This window comes from Sprattus sprattus (assembly GCF_963457725.1).
Source record: "Sprattus sprattus genome assembly, chromosome: 8".
In the NCBI taxonomy this organism is placed as follows: domain Eukaryota; kingdom Metazoa; phylum Chordata; class Actinopteri; order Clupeiformes; family Clupeidae; genus Sprattus; species Sprattus sprattus.
The window spans coordinates 1,681,059-1,701,587 of record NC_137927.1 but is presented as its reverse complement, the minus strand read 5'-3'; the positions used below and the strand labels follow the sequence as shown (position 1 = coordinate 1,701,587).

Below are 20,529 nucleotides of genomic sequence, written 5' to 3'. Positions count from 1 at the left end.
GTGGCTATGCCCTTATTAAAGGGTGCCTCATGTTCATGAGGACAGACTTTCTTTCCACTTGAGATGGCGATGGGAGAACTTTGTGAACAGGCATGTGAGACGGTGAAAGGCGTTTGCGTTTAAGAAACACTTACCTGCTGTTAGGTGAAGTGGATTCAGTATCTAGCTGTGTGGATACTGGTTGGGCTTTAGATATGTTCCTAGTGAACTATGTGCTTTGTAAAGATGTTCCTTCTGAACCTGTGCTGTGAATATGTTCCTTCTGAACCTGTGATTTAAAGATGTTCCTTCTGAACCTGTGCTGTGAATATGTTCCTTCTGAACCTGTGATTTAAAGATGTTGCTTCTGAACCTGTGCTGTGAATATGTTCCTTCTGAACCTGTGATTTAAAGATGTTGCTTCTGAACCTGTGCTGTGAATATGGCCCTGATTTACCTGTGAATCTATGTCTAGCTAAAGTATATGCCTAGTTCTCCCTAATGTCTGTAGCACTTTGAGTGTGGCCATCGTTTGTGTTTGTTAATATTTTTTTGTTTATTGTTTAGACCTGTTTCGGGGTGGATACAAAATAATTCCCCCATGTAAATAAATAAGAATCTATTTTTATATGGAAGCCACCATCTCCTGCACCCTTCTTCCCAACTACACCACCCAGTCCAGTCGCAACCTCCCAAAACAACGTGGGGTGACCGCCCGGTCCCTCACACGATAACACACTCTTACTCACTCTCACTAATGATCACACACTCTCACTCTCACTAATGATCACTCACTCTCACTAATGACTACACACTCTTACTCACTCTCACTAATGATCACACACTCTTAGTCACTCTCACTAATGATCACACACTCTCACTAATGATCACTCACTCTCACTAATGATTACACACTCTTACTCACTCTCACTAATGATCACACACTCTCACTCTCACCAATGATGACACACTCTTACTCACTCTCACTGATGATCACACATTCTCACTCTCACTAAAGATCACACACACTCTCACTCTCACCAGTGATTACACACTCTTACTCACTCTCAGTAATGATCACACACAGTGGCGGTGGCCCGGGGCCGCACTTTTTCAAGCCACGTGGGGGGCGGAACGACCAAGTAAATAAATAAATAATAATCTGGGCTTCGAAGCGGTTTTCTTTTATCTATCATATCACTGTGTGGGGAATTGGCGAATTGGCGCCCCCTGCGGCTGCAGGCGCTCCTGCTTGCGCCCCTGCTTGCTAAGAAGGTGACATCTATGTGTGAAATCGGGGAAGGGGAGGGAGCACGGGGGAAAAGTTCACCTTGGAACAGACAAGTGGGGGGACGGGGGGATCCACTGTAGGCTATAGATCAATACTCTAATACAATTAGTGGGCGCAAGTCAATCACACCTCAACTTTCTTGCAAAAAACGCACATTCAAATTATAATTACAGGCCTATAATTCCTGCACGTTTTTTGTTTTTCTGAATTGTGTGAAATGGCTTATACAAATAGGTAATGCTGAACGATTAAGTGTCACCAAGGGCAAGGTGAATTGGTTAAGTCTAAACTTCTGTACGAGTGACAGTGTTGGGGGGATGGGGAATTTGTTGATTGTCGAGTGCAAAATAAGCACAGAGATGGATAGAAAAAGGCAAAAGGCATCAGGAGCGCAATTTCAGAAAAAAAAAGAAAAGAAGAAGAGGAGAAACGATCAAAACAAAAAGGTATGCCACTATGTTCTCTCTGTATGATTATTACAGTATCCATGTCATGATGAATGGCTAATGTTAATTGGTGGAATAACTCTTACATTTGTTAGCCTGCTAATATGCTGTCTATGATTATACAACAATAATTCGGTTTTAACTCAATAAACACAAGTTATAATTTCACGATAAGATTGTGCTTTGCAACAAAACTGTTACATGTTCAGTTATTATTTATTTCCATCATTTCGGTTGACGTTGGGCCGTGTAATAAGCCAACGGAATGTTCATCTTCTGAAGGCAGTTTCAAAGACGGAACATTTGCCATTCGCTCCATTTCGTGACAAAGTATAGTTTACCAGTCATAAATCAAATCTATAGAATTATATGCAGTAATCAAGCAGCTAATTGTTCCTCCCTGAAAGATAGGTTAATATAGCTTCTTATGGCAGATATTTAGCATGTAGGCAGTAAGGGCATGTTTATTTAAATTTGTTTATTAAAATCCATGGATTTTTTGTATAGAGTTATATTGTAGCCTCCGGTCTTTTGATGTCAATTTCAGGGGCACTTCTTAAATATTTTGGAGCATCCTCTGCCACTGATCATTTAGTAAAAAAAAAACGGGGGGGCGGGCTCGGAGGGGTCTCGCCCGGGGTGTAATTCAATGTAGCACCGCCACTGATCACACACTCTCACTCACTCTCACTAAAGATCACACATTCACTCTCTCACTAATGATCACACACACTCTCACTCTCACTAATGATCACACACTCTTACTCTCACTAATGATCACACACTCTTACTCACTCTCACTAATGATCACACTCTCTCACTAATGGTCACACACATAGGCGTAGATTACGGGGGGGACGGGGGGAACATGTCACCACCACTATTCATAATTTGAGTTTTGTCCCCACCACTTTTAAAAATGTTCAAACCAATTGCGACCGAAAAAATCCCCAAATACTCAACCGAAATCGTCGAGTCTAAATCATGCGATAGGCGCGCACGATGACATCCTCACAGCATGCACACCTGCCTGGCTGCGTGTGGAGCAAATTAGTTAAAAATAAATGTATCTCCAAGCCGTTAAAGACGTCGCAAGTCTAGCTTTCTTTAAGAAATATATCCATCTCGAAGCACTTACCGATATTTATACTCCTACTCGCGATCTGTCTTCACACTAATGGTGAGTATTTTTCGATTCTTTTTTTTTTTTTCACTTAAATGTGTTATACGGACTTAGGAAGTTCAACGTAAGAAAATATCTCCACCTTATTAATGAGCACCTGAAAATTGGTTCTTACACAGCCAAATTGTTCTCAGCTGTGCCGATTGAGGTAGAGGATTCTTAAATTTGGATTTGCATACATACACGCATCACGCCCCGCCAGGGCACGCAACCGTAGTGACGTGTGCAGTCAGCCCTAGCCCGGATGAGGCACAGCTCGTCACTGCCTCTGTCAAAATCTTCCGTCAGTCTAATTTTGTTTTAGGTGTTATTAAATGTCAATTACTCTAGCCTACATTTAATTTTGAAAACCAGCGACTGGAGACAGTGATAAGGTAAGATGTGGTGTTGACCTTGCCAAATGTTAGCTTGCTATTCACAGATGAGGTAACGTTCCCTACAGCTAGCCTAGCTAACGGTATTTCTTAAATTGAGACCGTTATGATCTGGTAAAATAAGCAAGCTGGTGCTGTTGTCAACATCGATATTATCTATTTTTTATTGTTTGAATGGGATTTTCAACCACTGACAATACACTGTAGAACATATTGTAATGCAACGTTGAATGGATGAATAGCTTACATAAGGGTACCCAGCACTTTTCAAACCACACTCAAGCTTATGGTTATTGTCCCCACCACTTCTAAAAACAAACTGACGCCCTTGGTCACACACTCTTACTCACTGTCACTAATGATCACACACTCACACTCTCACAAATGATCACACACTCTCACGCTCACTAATGATCACACACTCTCACTCACTCTCACTCTCACTAATGATCACACACTCTTACTCACTCTCACTAATGATCACACACACTCACTCTTACTAATGATCACACACTCTCACTCTCACTAATGATCACACACTTTTACTCACTCACTAATGATCACGCACTCTTACTTACTCTCACTAATGATCACACTCTTACTCACTCTCACTAATGATCACACATTCTCACTCTCACTAATGATCACACACTCTCACTCTCACTAATGATCACACACTCTTACTCACTCTCACTAATGATCACACTCTTACTCACTCTCACTAATGATCACACATTCTCACTCTCACTAATGATCACACACTCTCACTCTCACTAATGATCACACACTCTTACTCACTCTCACTAATGATCACGCACTCTTACTTACTCTCACTAATGATCACACACTCTTACTCACTCTCACTAATGATCACACACTCTTACTCACTCTCACTAATGATCACACTCTTACTCACTCTCACTAATGATCACACATTCTCACTCTCACTAATGATCACACACTCTCACTCTCACTAATGATCACACACTCTTACTCACTCTCACTAATGATCACACACTCTTACTCACTCTCACTAATGATCAGACACTTTTACTCACTCTCACTTATGATCACAAACTCTTACTCACTCTCACTAATGATCACACACACTTACTGTCAAGTTCCTAGGTGTTTTCCTGTCTACTTTCTGGCCCAACTTGAAATTGCCTGGTACATGAACCCCAAAGGACGCACGGGACAACTCTTTTCAACTCAGATGTTTCTTTATTTTTCCTTATTTGTTTGGTCTGGTTGGTTAGTTAGGTTGAAAACCTTCAAAACACAAAATGTATACAACAAATTCATACAAATTTCTAACTATTTCAGTACCAAGTGCCAAGGCTTGCAACAGATGATATTGATGCAGCATTGGAGTTTTTAAGAAAAGCACTTCAAACATCAATGTTCAATTTATAATCAAGAACAAATACACTCAAACAAAAAGCCAAACTCATAAGCATGATGCCTGTATGCTGCTTGGTTGTTGTGGGCTGCTTGGTTGTTACCTTTACACAAATCAAACAATTCATACTACCATCATCAACCATCAATGACTAACAGCACTTCAAACAGCAAATAATCATCACAATGAAACACTCAATAAGATACTGTACCGGTGGCTTCTTTGGTTGCACCATGAGTAGATCCTTTATGTGTGTGTCTCTCTCTGCTGAAATGTTTGCCTAGACCTTTCCTTCACAGGTGCTCCAAGTTAAAATAATGAGCAGCCTGCACTGGCCTGCTAGTGGTGCATTTTGGGATTTGCAGTTTTTAAAAGCAAAGTCAAGTTAGCTGGTGTAATGAACTGAAATTGAGATTGACAATGTTCATTTGACCTCAACACTTACTCACCCTCACTAATGAGCACTGAATTAATGCTCAATATGTTTCGGTTCCCTTCAATGTCACTGTCTGCCTTGAAATCATTCAGGTCAAGAAATAGAGTGTGTGGTCTTTTTTTGATGGAATTTGCTCAAATGACTGCAGAGATGACAAGGTTTTCTGTTTACCATTTCAGGTCCATTAGAAAGACATACCTATTAGCAAAAGCCTTGATTGAGGAGACATTAGTGTTAGCTATGAAGAATTATAAACAGATGGAACACATTGCAACTAATATAATATATGGAAGATACAGGTACAAATACAAAGATTATATATTGTGATGTTTTATCCGCTCTAGTCTAAGAAGAAAGTAGAACAAGTAGAACTTAGTCAGATCTTGGAGGCTTTGCCCTAACTTGTTCTGAAGATATTTAGCACGCTCCTTACGTACAATCCAAAATTAGGCATGCTACAACCAAGCCCCGCCTGATATAGCACACAGCACATAGCTGACTCAGACATACCAGCACTGCTGCTGCTGCTGCACTACACACACGGACACACACACACACACACTCATACAGACTCCTTCACTCACTACACACACTGACACACACACACACACACACACACACACACACACACACACACACACAGACTCCTTCACTCACTACACACACTGACACACACTGACACACACACACACACACACACACAGACTCCTTCACTCACTACACACACTGACACACACACACACACACACACACACAGACTCCTTCACTCACTACACACACTGACACACACACACACACACACACACACACACACACACAGACTCCTTCACTCACTACACACACTGACACACACACACACACACACACACACACACACACACACACACACACACACACACACACACACACACACACACACACACAGACTCCTTCACTCACTACACACACTGACACACACTGACACACACACACACACACACACACACAGACCCCTTCACTCACTACACACACTGACACACACACACACACACACACACACACACACACACACACACACACACACACACAGACTCCTTCACTCACTACACACACTGATTCACACACACACACTCATACAGACTCCTTCACTCATTACACACACTGACACACACACACACACTCATACAGACTCCTTCACTCACTACACACTTGGACACACACACACACACTCAAACAGACCCGTTCACTCACCCTAACTTGCTCTTCCTTATATTCACAAACCTCCCATGTACCTGAAAAGTAAACTCCGAGCTCCATGAAAAAGAACCACCATTACACATTTCCCATTGACCAAGAAAAAAAAACTACTATGCAGATTTTTTAAAACCCTGCATGATGATCTTTTGCACAACCATGCGATCTGTTTGGACGAACTGCAACACAGCGTAGAGTTGCGTGGGTGTGCAAACTCACTTACTGTGTTCATTATTGCTTTGAATTATTCCATTGGATTCCAATATGGCTGCCCAGTTTCCTATACACATATGGACCCTTATGTAATGGATCCAAATTACATACTAAACTCAGTTTCGCCACCTGACGATCACAACAGAAGAGGGTGGGTTGGTTGTTCATTAGCAGATCTTAGTGAGTTGTATGGCACATAGTTTATGAGGAGTATGCAGGGCACATGCACATGCACAGATAGACCCAAGGTGGCGCTCAAGCGCCTTCCTCTTTGTCCTCTGACTTGATTCCCTGTTAGTGCCCTTTTGCAGGACATGTATCCTTACTATTTCTTATTTAATATTTGTGTTTGTATGCATACATCCAAGATGACAAAATACAAGATTGATAAAACATATATGTGTACATACGGTATACATTCAAACAAGATTGATAAAACATATAAGTGTACAAACGGTATGCATACATACAAGATTGATGAAACATATTAGTATACATATGGTATGCATGCATACAAGATTGATAGTGGGTCAACATCCTGGTATATGGAAAAACATGGAGATAGTAGCCAGCATTCAAAGGATTGGTTGTAGCACACCTTGGGTTTACAGTGTGCTCATAAAGTTACTAATATAAAGAATGATGCCAGCGATGGCATTCGTTTATATTCAGGGTAAACTGGCTGGCTTCCCATAGTGATGTCAGAGGCAGAGGCGTCTAAAAGATGTGCTGCCTAATGATCTGAACAGATCTCCTTATGCACCCCTCGGGGCTTCCAACCCAGATTAGGGCTATGAACCCTGGTCATCTACGGCACCCTAAGAGAACAAGTAATATGTCCCCTTCAGCAGCATCAACAACATAGCACAACATGATATAGAGGTAGAAAAGAGTGTTGTGTTGCTGCAATCATAATAAACCTGAACCTCTATGGCTCACTCACACAAACCCCTATAAAACTACTCTTTTCACCACTCAAGTCCACCGGAGAGGGTTTCATTTACAAATACCAATACCACTGTTTTATCTCAAATAATAGGTTTGAGCCAAAATAAGTTACAAGTGAGACAATATTGCTAAGGAGAATATTGCCAAATAGATCAGGAAAGAGGTCTCTAACTGGGACCCACACCTGAGTGTCTGTTTATATTGAAAGAGTTCTCTATCTAACTGGGACCCACACCTGAGTGTCTGTTTATATTGAAAGAGTTCTCTATCTAACTGGGACACACACCTGAGTGTCTGTTTATATTGAAAGAGTTCTCTATCTAACTGGGACACACACCTGAGTGTCTGTTTATTTTGAAAGAGTTCTCTATCTAACTGGGACCCACACCTGAGTGTCTGTTTATATTGAAAGAGTTCTCTATCTAACTGGGACACACACCTGAGTGTCTGTTTATATTGAAACAGTTCTCTATCTAACTGGGACACACACCTGAGCGCAGCATGACTGTTCATATTTTAACGTTATTTCCTGGTAACTGTCCAGCTGAAGAGATACGTATATATATATATTGGGACTGATATTCTGATATTGTACTGGGGAACGAGATTTCATTTGAGCAGCTCAGCCATTAAAAAATGAAGACAGTGCTCATTTCAATAAAGTTCCGAGATAGTACAATTAAATTCAAACACTGTCTGGTGTCTTCCTATGTTATATTTAATATTACAGACATTGCTTTTTTCTCAAAATTCTAGAGTCTGTCCATGGTATTCATGTTATTTTGGAATGTGCTACCGCTGAATCAGCCGTTGGCATATCTTTTTAAGAGAACTGACAGTAGTGTTGACATTCAGATATTGCCCAAAGTTCCCACAATCCCAAAGCTTGTTCAGTCAGCAAAGCTTTGTCAGTTGTTAGTCACACTATCTCAGCAAGTGAAAAAAGGTTGTTTTCATCATGACCACAGTTCCTTCATTTCAACCTCTCACTGCTGACATTTTGTCTGCAACCAAAAGTGGCAGGGATCTGATGTGACCATACATTTGCAATGGCTGAGCATCTGAGCATGGTCATCTCATGTTTCACTGGAGCTCTCCCATGTCAACTATTGATAGTCTACCGAAAACTAAATGAAAAATTAGTGTGTTTGTAAAACAATGCCATTCATAAAAATATATATCATCTTCACCTTATATGTTTCAGATCACTGCTTAACTGCATTAAAGCATCTCAGAAATGCAGATCAACATTCCACATTTGTAACTTGATGGCTTTTCCAAGTGCTACATTTATAGCAGTCTTACTCTAGGTTCATAATCACAGAATGAAGACAGCTGTAGCACAATTTGAACTATAGACATAGACAACTAAAACATAGACAACTAAGACCCTTTGGGGTTTTTATTTTGTCCTGAAACAATATGGTGTTCACAGCTACAATTCAAATATCTCATTCATGATACCATAATAAGTGAAAGAGTGAGAAACCTTTTGAGGTTTGGGAAGAAATATATAGACGAAGACAGGTGGTTCTAAGGAAGGAGCCTAAAAATATCCTACACAGGAAAGGGTATTTGGGGGATGGGCGTGGATTAAGAGAAAATGTATTCTTCTATTCCTTTAACTATCTAGAACTGATTCTAAATAAAATCAGTCTTACCCATATATAACTAATTGGATTTAAGGTTGTGCAATTACTAGCCTAGAAAAGAGCTTGGCTCACTTGCTAGCAACGCTATTAAAGCCTCATGATTCAAATGCCGTGGTTTGCTGTAACTCTTTCTAGTACAAGTTATGCTTGCCGACTTTAAAAGGCATGAAAAGGCAGAAATAAGTGTCCTTTCTGCTTTTAACAAAAAGTGAACACACTGTAATGATTTTTTTCTTTTTGCATAGATGGACGTTACAGAAACAAAATGTTAAGTGACAATCCTGCTTTGAAAACACACTTCTCATAAGCCCTTAAAAACTGAAAAGATCACAGTGACAGTTGCATGTTATCTGGGAAGGCTGATTGAATATTTCCGTCTGGTGCTACTGGTTAGCCCTAAACCTAACAGAGCTTTATTTGTGAGAGACTCAAGGGGTCAGAAATAGGAACAAGACTCTTTAAGGGGGAAGGGAAGGGGGCGGTAGTCTTGGGGCGTGAACCCTGTCTTGGTGGGGGCTCCAAGACTCCTGTTGCTCATACCCCATATATAGCCATATCACTGGTCAAATGTCTTGGAGGAGCGAATGGGAATGCAGATCTTTAAAAAAAGGTGCAGGTTGGCCAGGCAGTCCCTTGGGAGTCACTTCCAAAAAAGTATTGGGTGTCTGAAGTCTGTGCCCCCTCAGAAAAAAAGCGCATATTACAGCTGAGCCGCAGCACTTGTGTGCACTCCAGCTTAGCGTTCAGTGTGGCATAGACCCTCGAGGCTTCTTCCTCCTCTCTTTTCTCTCTGTTTCCTATCAGCTAGGTAGCTAACCCACACCACCAGCAGCCATGGACGCCATCAAGAAGAAGATGCAGATGCTCAAGCTCGACAAGGAGAATGCCATGGACAGGGCAGAGCAGGCTGAGGGAGATAAGAAGGCAGCGGAGGACCGTAGCAAGCAGGTCGGCATCTTGCGCTGGATGACTGTTGGATGTAACGCACGGAGGACTTTACTTCATGGAATAATAGACATGTTGTGACCTGAGTCACAAAATATTCAGATTCAAAGATTGAACATTTTCAAGAACGTCCTCAATATTCCTCCCAGTCTTTTATGACACTAAATGTTGTTATTTCCATGTTAATGCCATTTAGGAGGAGTGTGTGACATGTTCCCCTTGAGCATCTCTTGAGTGTGAGCTCTTTCTCTGCCTGTGCCCGTGTATTCTTATCTCTTCTCTATGTGCTTGTGTGTGTGGCCTTAGCTGGAGGATGATCTGCAGGCCCTGCAGAAGAAGCTCAAGTCCACAGAGGATGAGCTCGACAAATACTCTACGGCCCTCAAGGACGCACAGGAGAGTCTGGAGGTGGCAGAGACCAAGGCCACAGATGTGAGTGCACTGTTTTGTCATCTTAGACACACACACACACACACACACACACACACACACACACACACACACACACACACACACACACACACACACACACACACACACACACACACACCACACACACACACCACACACACACACACATACACACAGGCTGTATATATAATACAATTTTGTTTTACATTGCCTGACAATGGTATTATATATATATATATATATATAATATAATGTTAAAACTCTCCAAAATAGCATGCAAAACAGCAATCTACAGTCTGAAAATATCTTCACACTTTAGACTTTGTACAAATACTGACTGTGTCGCCAAGGAAAGGTCATCTCTTGCGAATACAATTAAGGTAATGCTGCCTCTTGCTTTTCTAAGCAGTTTTGGTCAACTAGCCATTGAATATACTATATATAGCACAACGCTTTAAAACTCAACTAGTCATTTAATATACTATATATAGCACAAAGCTTTAAATGGCCAAGTCAGTTGGAGCTATCAGGTTCACGCGATACAAGATTACAGTTTCAGTAGCTCTGACCCCCCTCAGACTTGACAGCTGCTCAGGAGAACCCAACCCCACCCCTCACAGCACCTACAGCAGCACCACTCGAAATATATTCACACAGCTAGAGAACCAAACCCTCACACCAACTACAGCAGCACCACTCGAAATATATCCACACAGCTAGACATATTGATTCTACATTCTATACATACAGAGATCATTTGAAATCCTTAAACATTTGAAGTTGCATTCAGTATAGTATATACCATTAGGATTGGGTTTACCCAGGCTTGTATTCTGCATTGACATACGATACAAGACTAGCTACAGAATACAGTGAACTTCCTGCAAGAAATATTCCCATGAACAGATTTATGCAAGAGAATTTGTCACACTTTTTCCATAGAGTATTAGCTCTTTGGCTCTAACTTAATGTATAAATGGTCTGGGACTTCCAAGAGATATAACAGACTGTCCATTTATTTGATTGAATGTAAACAAGATACCTTCTTCAAGTTAACCTGTATTAATAACATATTAATCAAATGACCTGAAGACATTTTACTATGAAGACTGAGAGCAGGCCCTCACCTAGATCTTTCAAAATGTCTTTGCTTTTTAAAGCTGTTTGAAATTTCAACTTCTTGATCCCAGATTGGAACAACCTCTAGTGACAGTGTTAATAGTATTATGAAGTATGAAAACTTGCAGTGTTTAGCATTAGAAATGTTCCCCTTTTCTTTGTAACTTTTATGTCATTTATCTCTTGACATTGTGGAATTCGTTTTATTGAATTTCGTGACATTTAAAACAAGTTGGAAGAATTTATTTCCCAGTTCCGCTGAGAGCGTATCTATTTAGAAACAGTTCATTTAAAGGCACAGTGTGTAAGATTTAGGTGGATCTATAAGCAGAAATGGAATAGGATGAGGGCCTCTTACACGCGTTGGAGGGGAGGGGAGTCGGGGGGGGGGATTCAGATGGTTGCATTCTTCGCCCTCGTCACTAGAGGCCACTAAATCTTACACAATACACCTTTCCTAGGTCAGATGTGAGTTAAGTGTTAACATGTACTGGGCACCGTTTGAAATAAGGAGAGAAAGATGACAATGCAAATATTACTGTATGAGACCAGATCAATAGTGAACATGGTTAGACACTTTGATCAATATACATTGACAGAACGAGTTCATATTGGTGCCATCTGCATTATTCAGAGTAGGAAAGCCAGGCAGACGATGATAATCATTAGAGGTAATGATTCAAATTCAATTTACAATTAATCAGCTAATCATGTGCCAGGACACTGTTCACTGATTTCAGCAAAATACAACAACCCTGTGTCTGTTTATCTGTTACCTGTAAATCAGTGTGCCCTCCCATGGACACACAGAATGGGGCTAGACTCTTAGGAAGCTACATGACATCGGTGTAGGCTAATTATTGATCTCTGAAGGGAACAGTTTTAGAAGCTACATGATATCTGTGTAGGCTAATTATTTATCTCTGTAGGGAACAGTTTTAGAAGCTACATGATATCTGTGTAGGCTAATTATTGATCTCTGAAGGGAATAGTTTTAGATAAATGTATGTGCTGTTATCCTCTTCTTTTTCGTGTTCTCCTTACTGTCTGACAGTGTAATGAGCCCATTGTGTAGAAGAATATGTAGCTCTTGCTCACCAAATGACTCCCTGCAGGCTGAGGGTGATGTGGCCTCCCTGAACAGACGTATCCAGCTGGTTGAGGAGGAGTTGGATCGCGCTCAGGAGCGTCTTGCCACTGCACTGCAGAAGCTGGAGGAGGCTGAGAAGGCCGCAGATGAGAGCGAGAGGTCAGCCGGGAACATTTCCGCTTCACTGTTGTCTTTTTTTGACAGATAAAAACTCATTCAAAAACAATCTCTCTCACTCACACAGAGGCATGAAGGTTATTGAGAACAGGGCAGCCAAGGATGAGGAGAAGATGGAGATGCAGGAGATCCAGCTGAAGGAAGCCAAGCACATTGCTGAGGAGGCTGACCGCAAGTATGAGGAGGTGAGTTTGCAGGCGCACACACAACATAGTCACAGGGCAGTTCTCCATACATTCCTGAAAATTCAGCAAGAGACAATAGGACTCTATGCTGAGGGAAATATTTATTCTTTCAAAATCTCCTCACCACGGAGGAGTCATGCAGTTAGGGCTTTTGGAAATAAATATGCTGATAATCACTCAAAAGCCCTAGAGTTAATTTAAACCTTCCAGTGAATACATTTCTGTTGGATTGAAACCTGATGATTAGCATGTACTCAACCATGTCCAAGTGCTAAGACAAACATGTGTCTTCAGGTGGCCCGTAAGCTGGTGATTGTTGAGGCTGAGCTGGAACGTACAGAGGAGCGCGCTGAGCTGTCTGAGGGGTAAGGTCTTCACACGGGCAAAAGGAAATGTTTGATGTCTGTTCATGTACAATTCAATGAACCCACCCTTCCTTACTCTTCCTACCCTTCCTTTTCTGTAGTAAGTGCTCTGAGCTGGAGGAGGAACTGAAAACTGTGACCAACAACATGAAGTCCCTGGAGGCCCAGGCTGAGAAGGTTTGTATTGTGTGTGTGTGTGTGTGTGTGTGTGTGTGTGTGTGTGTGTGTGTGTGTGTGTGTGTTTGGAGGTGAGTCTGAGTCTCTGAGTCTGAATGTGTTTTGTATGTGCTGTGAGTATGTGCTCTGATGCTGACAGTAGTCCCTCTTTGTTACCATAGTACTCTCTGAAAGAAGACAAGTATGAGGAGGAGATCAAGGTCCTGACCGACAGACTGAAGGAGGTTTGTTCCCTTTGGTTCTCTAAACAAATCACACATGAAAGAACATAGAGGCTTTTTAAAACTGTGAACGTGTCCTTAAATCATTCTCTGTGCTCCAGGCTGAGACCCGTGCTGAGTTTGCTGAGAGGACTGTGGCTAAACTGGAGAAGACCATTGATGATCTTGAGGGTGAGTTTTCAAGCACACTTGTGCCAGCCCATCTGCTCTGCCATGTATCACTCCATACACTGACCATGACAGAGGGGGTCACCTAGGCTCAGAGTCTTCTCAGGATACACTTATTATGGATGACACCATTCTATTCTTTTTTTTGTTAAATGAATGTATCTCCATGTTGTTAATGATTCTAATGTCTGTAGATGAGCTGTATGCCCAGAAACTGAAGTACAAGGCCATCAGCGAGGAGTTGGACCATGCCCTCAACGACATGACATCCATGTAAATATTGCATTCCAAACATTTTGGACCAATTTAGTTCCTTTCTATGACCCCCACTAACTCAGTACAGGAACTTCTTTTTCTGCATGGACCAGTTGACAGTTTAACAATGTTGATATAATTCTTACTGATCCTGCCCCTGCTCCTCCATTCCAGTCATGAATCTCTAATGTATATCTAATGTATCTCTAATGTATCTCTAATGAATCTCTACTTTATCTCTAATGTCTGCACGTTGTGTCCATCAGAACTACTGCATGTCCATTGTCCACCTTTCCCCCATCATCACAGTCTGTTTCCTTTCTTTCTATCTCTCTCTGACCTACAGATAAATTGCTTACCTTTCCTCACCGATGCGTTCTGGCTGAGGGGCTTCATTTTCATCACATCTCTGTCCTCCTTCTCTTTGTTCTTCTGTCTTCTCTATCACTCCATCCTTCCTGTGTGGGGCAAGGCAGCAAAGCATTGACATTACGTCTGGTGCCTAAGGCTTTGAATGATTTAGCTTTCTGTAAAATAAACTTTCATCCATCTGTTGCTCCCTTCCTCTTCTTTTTCTTTCTTTCATTTTGTTTCTATAATGTCCTTAATTTATTTTTGAGTAGCTTCAATAAATTCAAAAGAAAGCTCAACATCTATGCAACATACTTGTTCTTTGTTCTCGCCTCATACAAAGATCATACATTTCTGAGTTTTATTTTTCAAATTTCTGAAAAGTTATTTCCTGTTTTTTATTCCCTATTTTTATTAAACTTGATCCCTCATCGCTAATTATGTGCTGTGTGTTATGGCTAGTAGTGTAGTGAGTTACACTTCTAATAAAACAGCGTTTAGTTACTTGAACACAGACACAATGTATTTCTTTGAGGGACCAGTTCAAATGATCTTGCCAAAGTGCATGGTCTCACATTTAATACATTAAGGTTCATCACATTTAATACATCAATGTTCATCACATTTAATACATTAATGTTCGTCACATTTTCGCAGTTTTTGTTTTGTGAATATTAAACGTCTAGAACATTAGCAAAGTTGGTCAATAATATAGTCTTTCCAATAAAACATGAATTACTTCATGTTAGTGCTACTGCTTTTGCAACATAATCAAAAACAAAGAGAGGTACAGATGATGCAATAAAATCAACAACAAAGAATGGTGCAGATGACGCAATATAATACACAACAAATAATGGTGCAGATGACGCATTAAAATCAACAACCAGGAAAGGTGCAGATGACGCAAAGTCATGCGCATAACCTCTAACAATGTGCCCTAAAAAGTATACATTTTGTATATATTAATTGGATTGAGCACATATTAAGAACACACAAACAATCTTTGATTATAAACCATTCCCCCTTTAGCTACATTTCCCTCATGTTTCTCTGGCTATCCATTCAGGCAGTGGTCAAGTTGTAAAAAAAAGCCAGGGGGGATGGTGGATCTGTGATCTTGCTAGGGGGGTCCCCCCCCCCGGGAGATTAAAAACAAAAATCCTAAAATGGTGACTTATATTTTGATTATTGTTTAAGCACAAAGATAATTATTATATTTTATTACTGTAAAACAACATGCATGCTATGAATATATTACGTGTCAGATACTCCTGTCATTGATCTTGACCAAGGCACCTCAGAATTAGAGTTGGTCCCATGGCTACCACTTAGGGTAAATGCAGAGGACAAATTGGTGCAAGTGCAACTGGGTGCAAGTGCAACTTCAAACTCATGATACCTAAAAATCTACTGGGAATTCATCCATTTAATGTTGAAACAAAACCTCACCAAACATTGTAAATGAACATGAATCCTCTCAAGTCAAGTTCATTTTAATTCAAGTGCAAGGACATGGATTAAACAAATATTCCATTTACAAACTCTGAAAAAACGACATATAATATGATATCAGGGGGTTTTGTAGAATAAAATAGTATCAGGGAGGACACCCCGCGCCGGGCCGAGGGAGCGAGACGGCTCAGGCGGGGGATGGTGTGGAAGGGGGGGTTACCCCTTCCACGGAGTGAAGCATTTGAAAAATTGAAGCTTAAATGGTACATTCTGAGGCTATCTTAGAGAGAAATTCTAGCTCTTGTGGTCATCCTGAAAAAGAAGACTTTATCAACTGTTGAGCAACTGTTTAACCTTTGATAGAAGTGTACAACTTTACCCTGTAAATAAACACACTTCAAAGTATTGGCCAAACATTTATTTACTAGGCCTTGGATTGTTCTTGCATACACAAAATGATGTGTCTCTTGCAATTGTACACACTAACCAGGGTTATACCACTAGTTCAGTTCGTAGTTTAAAATTAAAATTTTTTTTTAACTAAGTTCACCGCTCCAAAAAAATGAACTTTTTCAGTTATTTCTTTCAATATGTTGCAAGCTATAATTTTTCAAAATCTCTATCTGTCTGCAATACCGCTCTCGGCCTCTACGCAACTTCGACGCTCTCACGCACGGGCATAGACAGTATTTGAAATGAAACGCGTTCAGACGCAACACTACAGGTATTACAGGTTCATCCTCATCAGACGGTTCACTCTCATCAGTTGCATTTGGCCTCTGAAAAATGTTTTTAAGGCTAGTCTGCTAGGCCATGTTTGATCCTTCTCACTCAGCTGCTCCTTGTTTGTAACCGCTTGATTTAAAATGCATGCGTGTTGTTTAATAACTTTCAAACGGCAGAATAGACTGTTCCTTTAAAACATAATAAAGGCAGTGCACGTTTGCTTTATAGGCCTAAATATTAGGATTGTTGTCAAATTCAGATTGTGTTTGCGGGACGGGATTTTTAAAAATTTCAGACAATTTGACCGTGACTATCGCTGACGCTGACTGACGTGACATATGTTGCCAAGCCCCTCGTCCACTGAAGGGCACGTGACGTGCATATATAAAATGTAGAATGTTGAAAATTAAATAGTGGCAATATTTCCACATTAATTGATCAAATAACAGGGGATGGGAATGGGGGATGGCCGTTTCATAAGGGGGATGGTTTTGACCATTTTAATACCCCCCCATCCCCCCTCAACTTGACTACTGCATTCAGGACAAAAAACCTCTCCGGAAAACTCTGAAAACTGGAGGTGTTCCTGTAAATATTGTGTCCCCACAGTGGAAGAAACATGAGAGCGACGGCATCCCATTTATTTAATTTAATTTAATTTAAAAAATTGTATTTTGATGCCTCCTTTGTCCTCAGTCCTTCAGCTTGGAAATCGTTTTAGTCTGACATAAGTAAAGACATCTCACTTTGTCTTATAACAGCAGTTCCCAAACGTTTTGGCCAGGCACTCCCTTCTACATCCCAACTGGGTTCACACACCCCCAATTCCCCACACCATAAAAAACTGAAAAGCAAAAAAAAAGCAGAGTCTATTAATAGCCGCAATAAAATCGGACATTTGAGAGAACAGTTTGCTCGCGCGTGCCGTTTGTTTAAAAGATTTAGTCCGCTGTTAAATGTTGCAGTGTAAACACAAACTGAACAAAGGAGCAACTGCAACATTGTATCATATTAATCCCTGACCAATTAACCATACAAAGCAGTTAAATTAATCTGAATCAAATTACAATAAAGTTATACATCACGACTGATCATCAGACCTCCGTTTCTCTCACCTCCGAATCCTCACTCTCTGTCCCTCTACTCTTTTATGACCAGAGGTGTCAAGTTACGAAGTACAAATACTTCGTTACTGTACTTAAGTAGAATTTTTGGGTATTTTTTACTTTACTCGAGTATTTATTTTTCTGGCAACTTTTTACTTCTACTCCTTACATTTTAACACAATTATCTGTACTTTCTACTCCTTACATTTTTAAATCAGGCTCGTTACTCTTGGTTCCGGTTTTGGCGCCATCCAGATACTGATTTAGAGCGTAATTGGATGATGCATAGAAACCCATAACACTCATTGGTTAGGGCTATCCATCTTCTTTACCCATGACGCAAAACGCATGACGCAAGACTGTAGTGAAGATGCAAGACTGTAGTGAAGATGCAAGACCGTAGTAAAGATGCAAGACTGTAGTGACGATGGAGAACAGCAAAACCCTTCACATCCCTGGCCCTACCTCAAAGAATTGTTCGAAATCGTCGGGAGCAAAAAGGACTGGAGAATGCGGTGCAAACTTTTCGATCCCAAGAACCACGTAGGAATTGCTACTGGCTAACAGCTAGTAACATGCTAACATTAGATAGGTGGCTCAGACACCAATCCTGAGACATATTTTTCAGTTACAATAATGGGGTTTTTACATTATACAGTGTAACTCGGTAACTTTCTAAAAATCAAAGCAAAAAAAAAAAGGGAACAAGTAGAAACAAGGCCCTTACAGCTGTCTACAGTGCAATAAAAATACCCATGTATGTACCTGCCCCTTTGAATTTTTAAAGCTGAACTATCTATATTCTTTTACTTTGAATTGAAAAGCTATAAAACACTATATACAGTATATTTACTAACCCTCATTACAGATGATTAGCTTTACATAATTGGTTTGTTATTGAATTGAAGGTGTTCCATGAAATAAATATGATATTCTGAGTTTTTTATTTGTTATTTTAACAGGTTAACTCCTGTCAAGCATGTATTTCTGGCAGAATATGGGAAGACTATGAACCTAGTTGCAAAGGCCCTTGATGAGAGACGAATGTGCAATTGGGGTGGAGGTCTCTTTGAATTCCAACAAAGTTTGAGAAAAACATGCTCTTCGAGTTGGTTGTCTTTGACAGCTTTATTATATTTATGAATGACATTTTTTACAATGTCTTGGGCTCCATGTAGCACTCATCCGCTATTAAATTAAGCTTCTTCTTTTTTTTTTTTTTACTTTAATACTTTAAGCACATTTTAGAGCCTGTACTTTTTTACTTTTACTTGAGTAAAGAGGTTAAGTCGATACTTCAACTTTTACCAGAGTATTTTTAAACTTCAGAATCAATACTTCTACTTGAGTAACGAATGTGTTTACTTTTGACACCACTGTTTATGACTGATAGCTCCAGATGTCCCACCAGAGTTTACCTGATTTCAGCAAGTTTAGCATTTTGCATGAATGTTGCTGAATTAATGAAGTTAGCTGTTTATTGACATTAGCTGCACAAGCTAGGCTAGCTAGTGTGTACGTAAAAGAATGTCTGGCAGCAGGAGCTGAAGTGCATTTATTTAATTTTAAATGTAAATCTATCAAAGGGAATTTTTATAATTCATGTTTTATTTTGTAAAAAAATATATTTAATATGAATTATTACACCATTAGACCACTATTACATTTTTCCTCTCGCGCACCACACTTTTGGAATCCCAGTCTTTCTTGTCATTTGCTACATATTAAAACTACATGAGCGAAAATAAATGAAATGATCAATCAAATCAAGATGAAATTCTTGAAACAAAATGTTTTATATCTTGGTAGAGAATTGTCCATGCTTTGTGCATTTGAACAGCTGTAATGAGTATGGTAGCCCAACCTAATTCATTGTTATCAGCTATTTACACAGACATGAATATAACTTCGCCTATTGCATTTATCATCAGTGTTTGTCTTAAATAATTTAAGATCTCTGTTTTATTATGCTGTCTTTAAAAGGCTGAATCAGAAATGAATAACACATGCTATGCAATCATGTCAGCCTCAAGATGTAAAATAATTTGCTAAACTGTAAGCTCTTTAATTTAGGTCTTGGCATTCTTGAAGAAAGGCATTGTCAACATCACATTTTAGACCCCTTACCTTTATTAATATACCATCTCCCAATCACAACTTGGCTCTGCCAATTTCAACACATTTATTTTGAAGAAATATGTATAATAGCTCACATGAAACCATCTAGAAGATGTCATTCCGGCTGCACTGTCAGACAGGATGGGGGGGTCTTAGGCCCACTCTCACTACTGATTTGGAACAGCTATGGCAGCTGCTGACGCCCAGCTGTCTATGTCTGTCAACCCCACAGAGCTTCATAAATCAACTCACTTTCAGATGTGAAGTTAAAGATCGCATGGTTCAACACATAGTCTGCTAAACTTGCTTGGCCCATTTTAGGGCACTTGAGATTTAGTTCCAACAGGTAATTTGAATTTCTATTTGCTTGAAAACTATTTTTCTAAACGGGAACCATGAAACGGCAATCACATTATTAAAAATAGGTATGTTGGAGGAATGTCTTCTATAGTTTTTCGCAAGTAACCGTATAATAATCCGCTGCGCGTCGGGGTGCTGTTCGC

At 40.1% G+C, this 20,529-nt stretch overlaps 1 protein-coding gene across 1 annotated transcript; it reads left to right on the top strand.

The window, feature by feature from the left end:
* The first annotated feature begins 9,864 nt into the window (after positions 1-9,864).
* Positions 9,865-14,825, top strand: tpma (alpha-tropomyosin). The gene is made up of 10 exons (XM_080843611.1): positions 9,865-10,105; positions 10,409-10,534; positions 12,748-12,881; positions 12,967-13,084; positions 13,379-13,449; positions 13,551-13,626; positions 13,788-13,850; positions 13,949-14,018; positions 14,210-14,288; positions 14,617-14,825. Exons 1-10 carry the CDS (start codon positions 9,992-9,994, stop codon positions 14,618-14,620), a joined length of 855 nt encoding a protein of 284 aa, XP_080699737.1. The 5' UTR covers positions 9,865-9,991; the 3' UTR covers positions 14,621-14,825.
* The last annotated feature ends 5,704 nt before the right edge of the window (positions 14,826-20,529 follow it).

Bases quoted from the DNA above. Each gene is read 5' to 3' on its own strand.
- tpma (XM_080843611.1), top strand. From the start codon at position 9,992: ATGGACGCCATCAAGAAGAAGATGCAGATGCTCAAGCTCGACAAGGAG. The intron at 13,450-13,550 runs GTAAGGTCTTCA...CCTTTTCTGTAG, and splicing joins CGCGCTGAGCTGTCTGAGGG to TAAGTGCTCTGAGCTGGAGG. The intron at 13,851-13,948 runs GTTTGTTCCCTT...TCTGTGCTCCAG, and splicing joins TGACCGACAGACTGAAGGAG to GCTGAGACCCGTGCTGAGTT.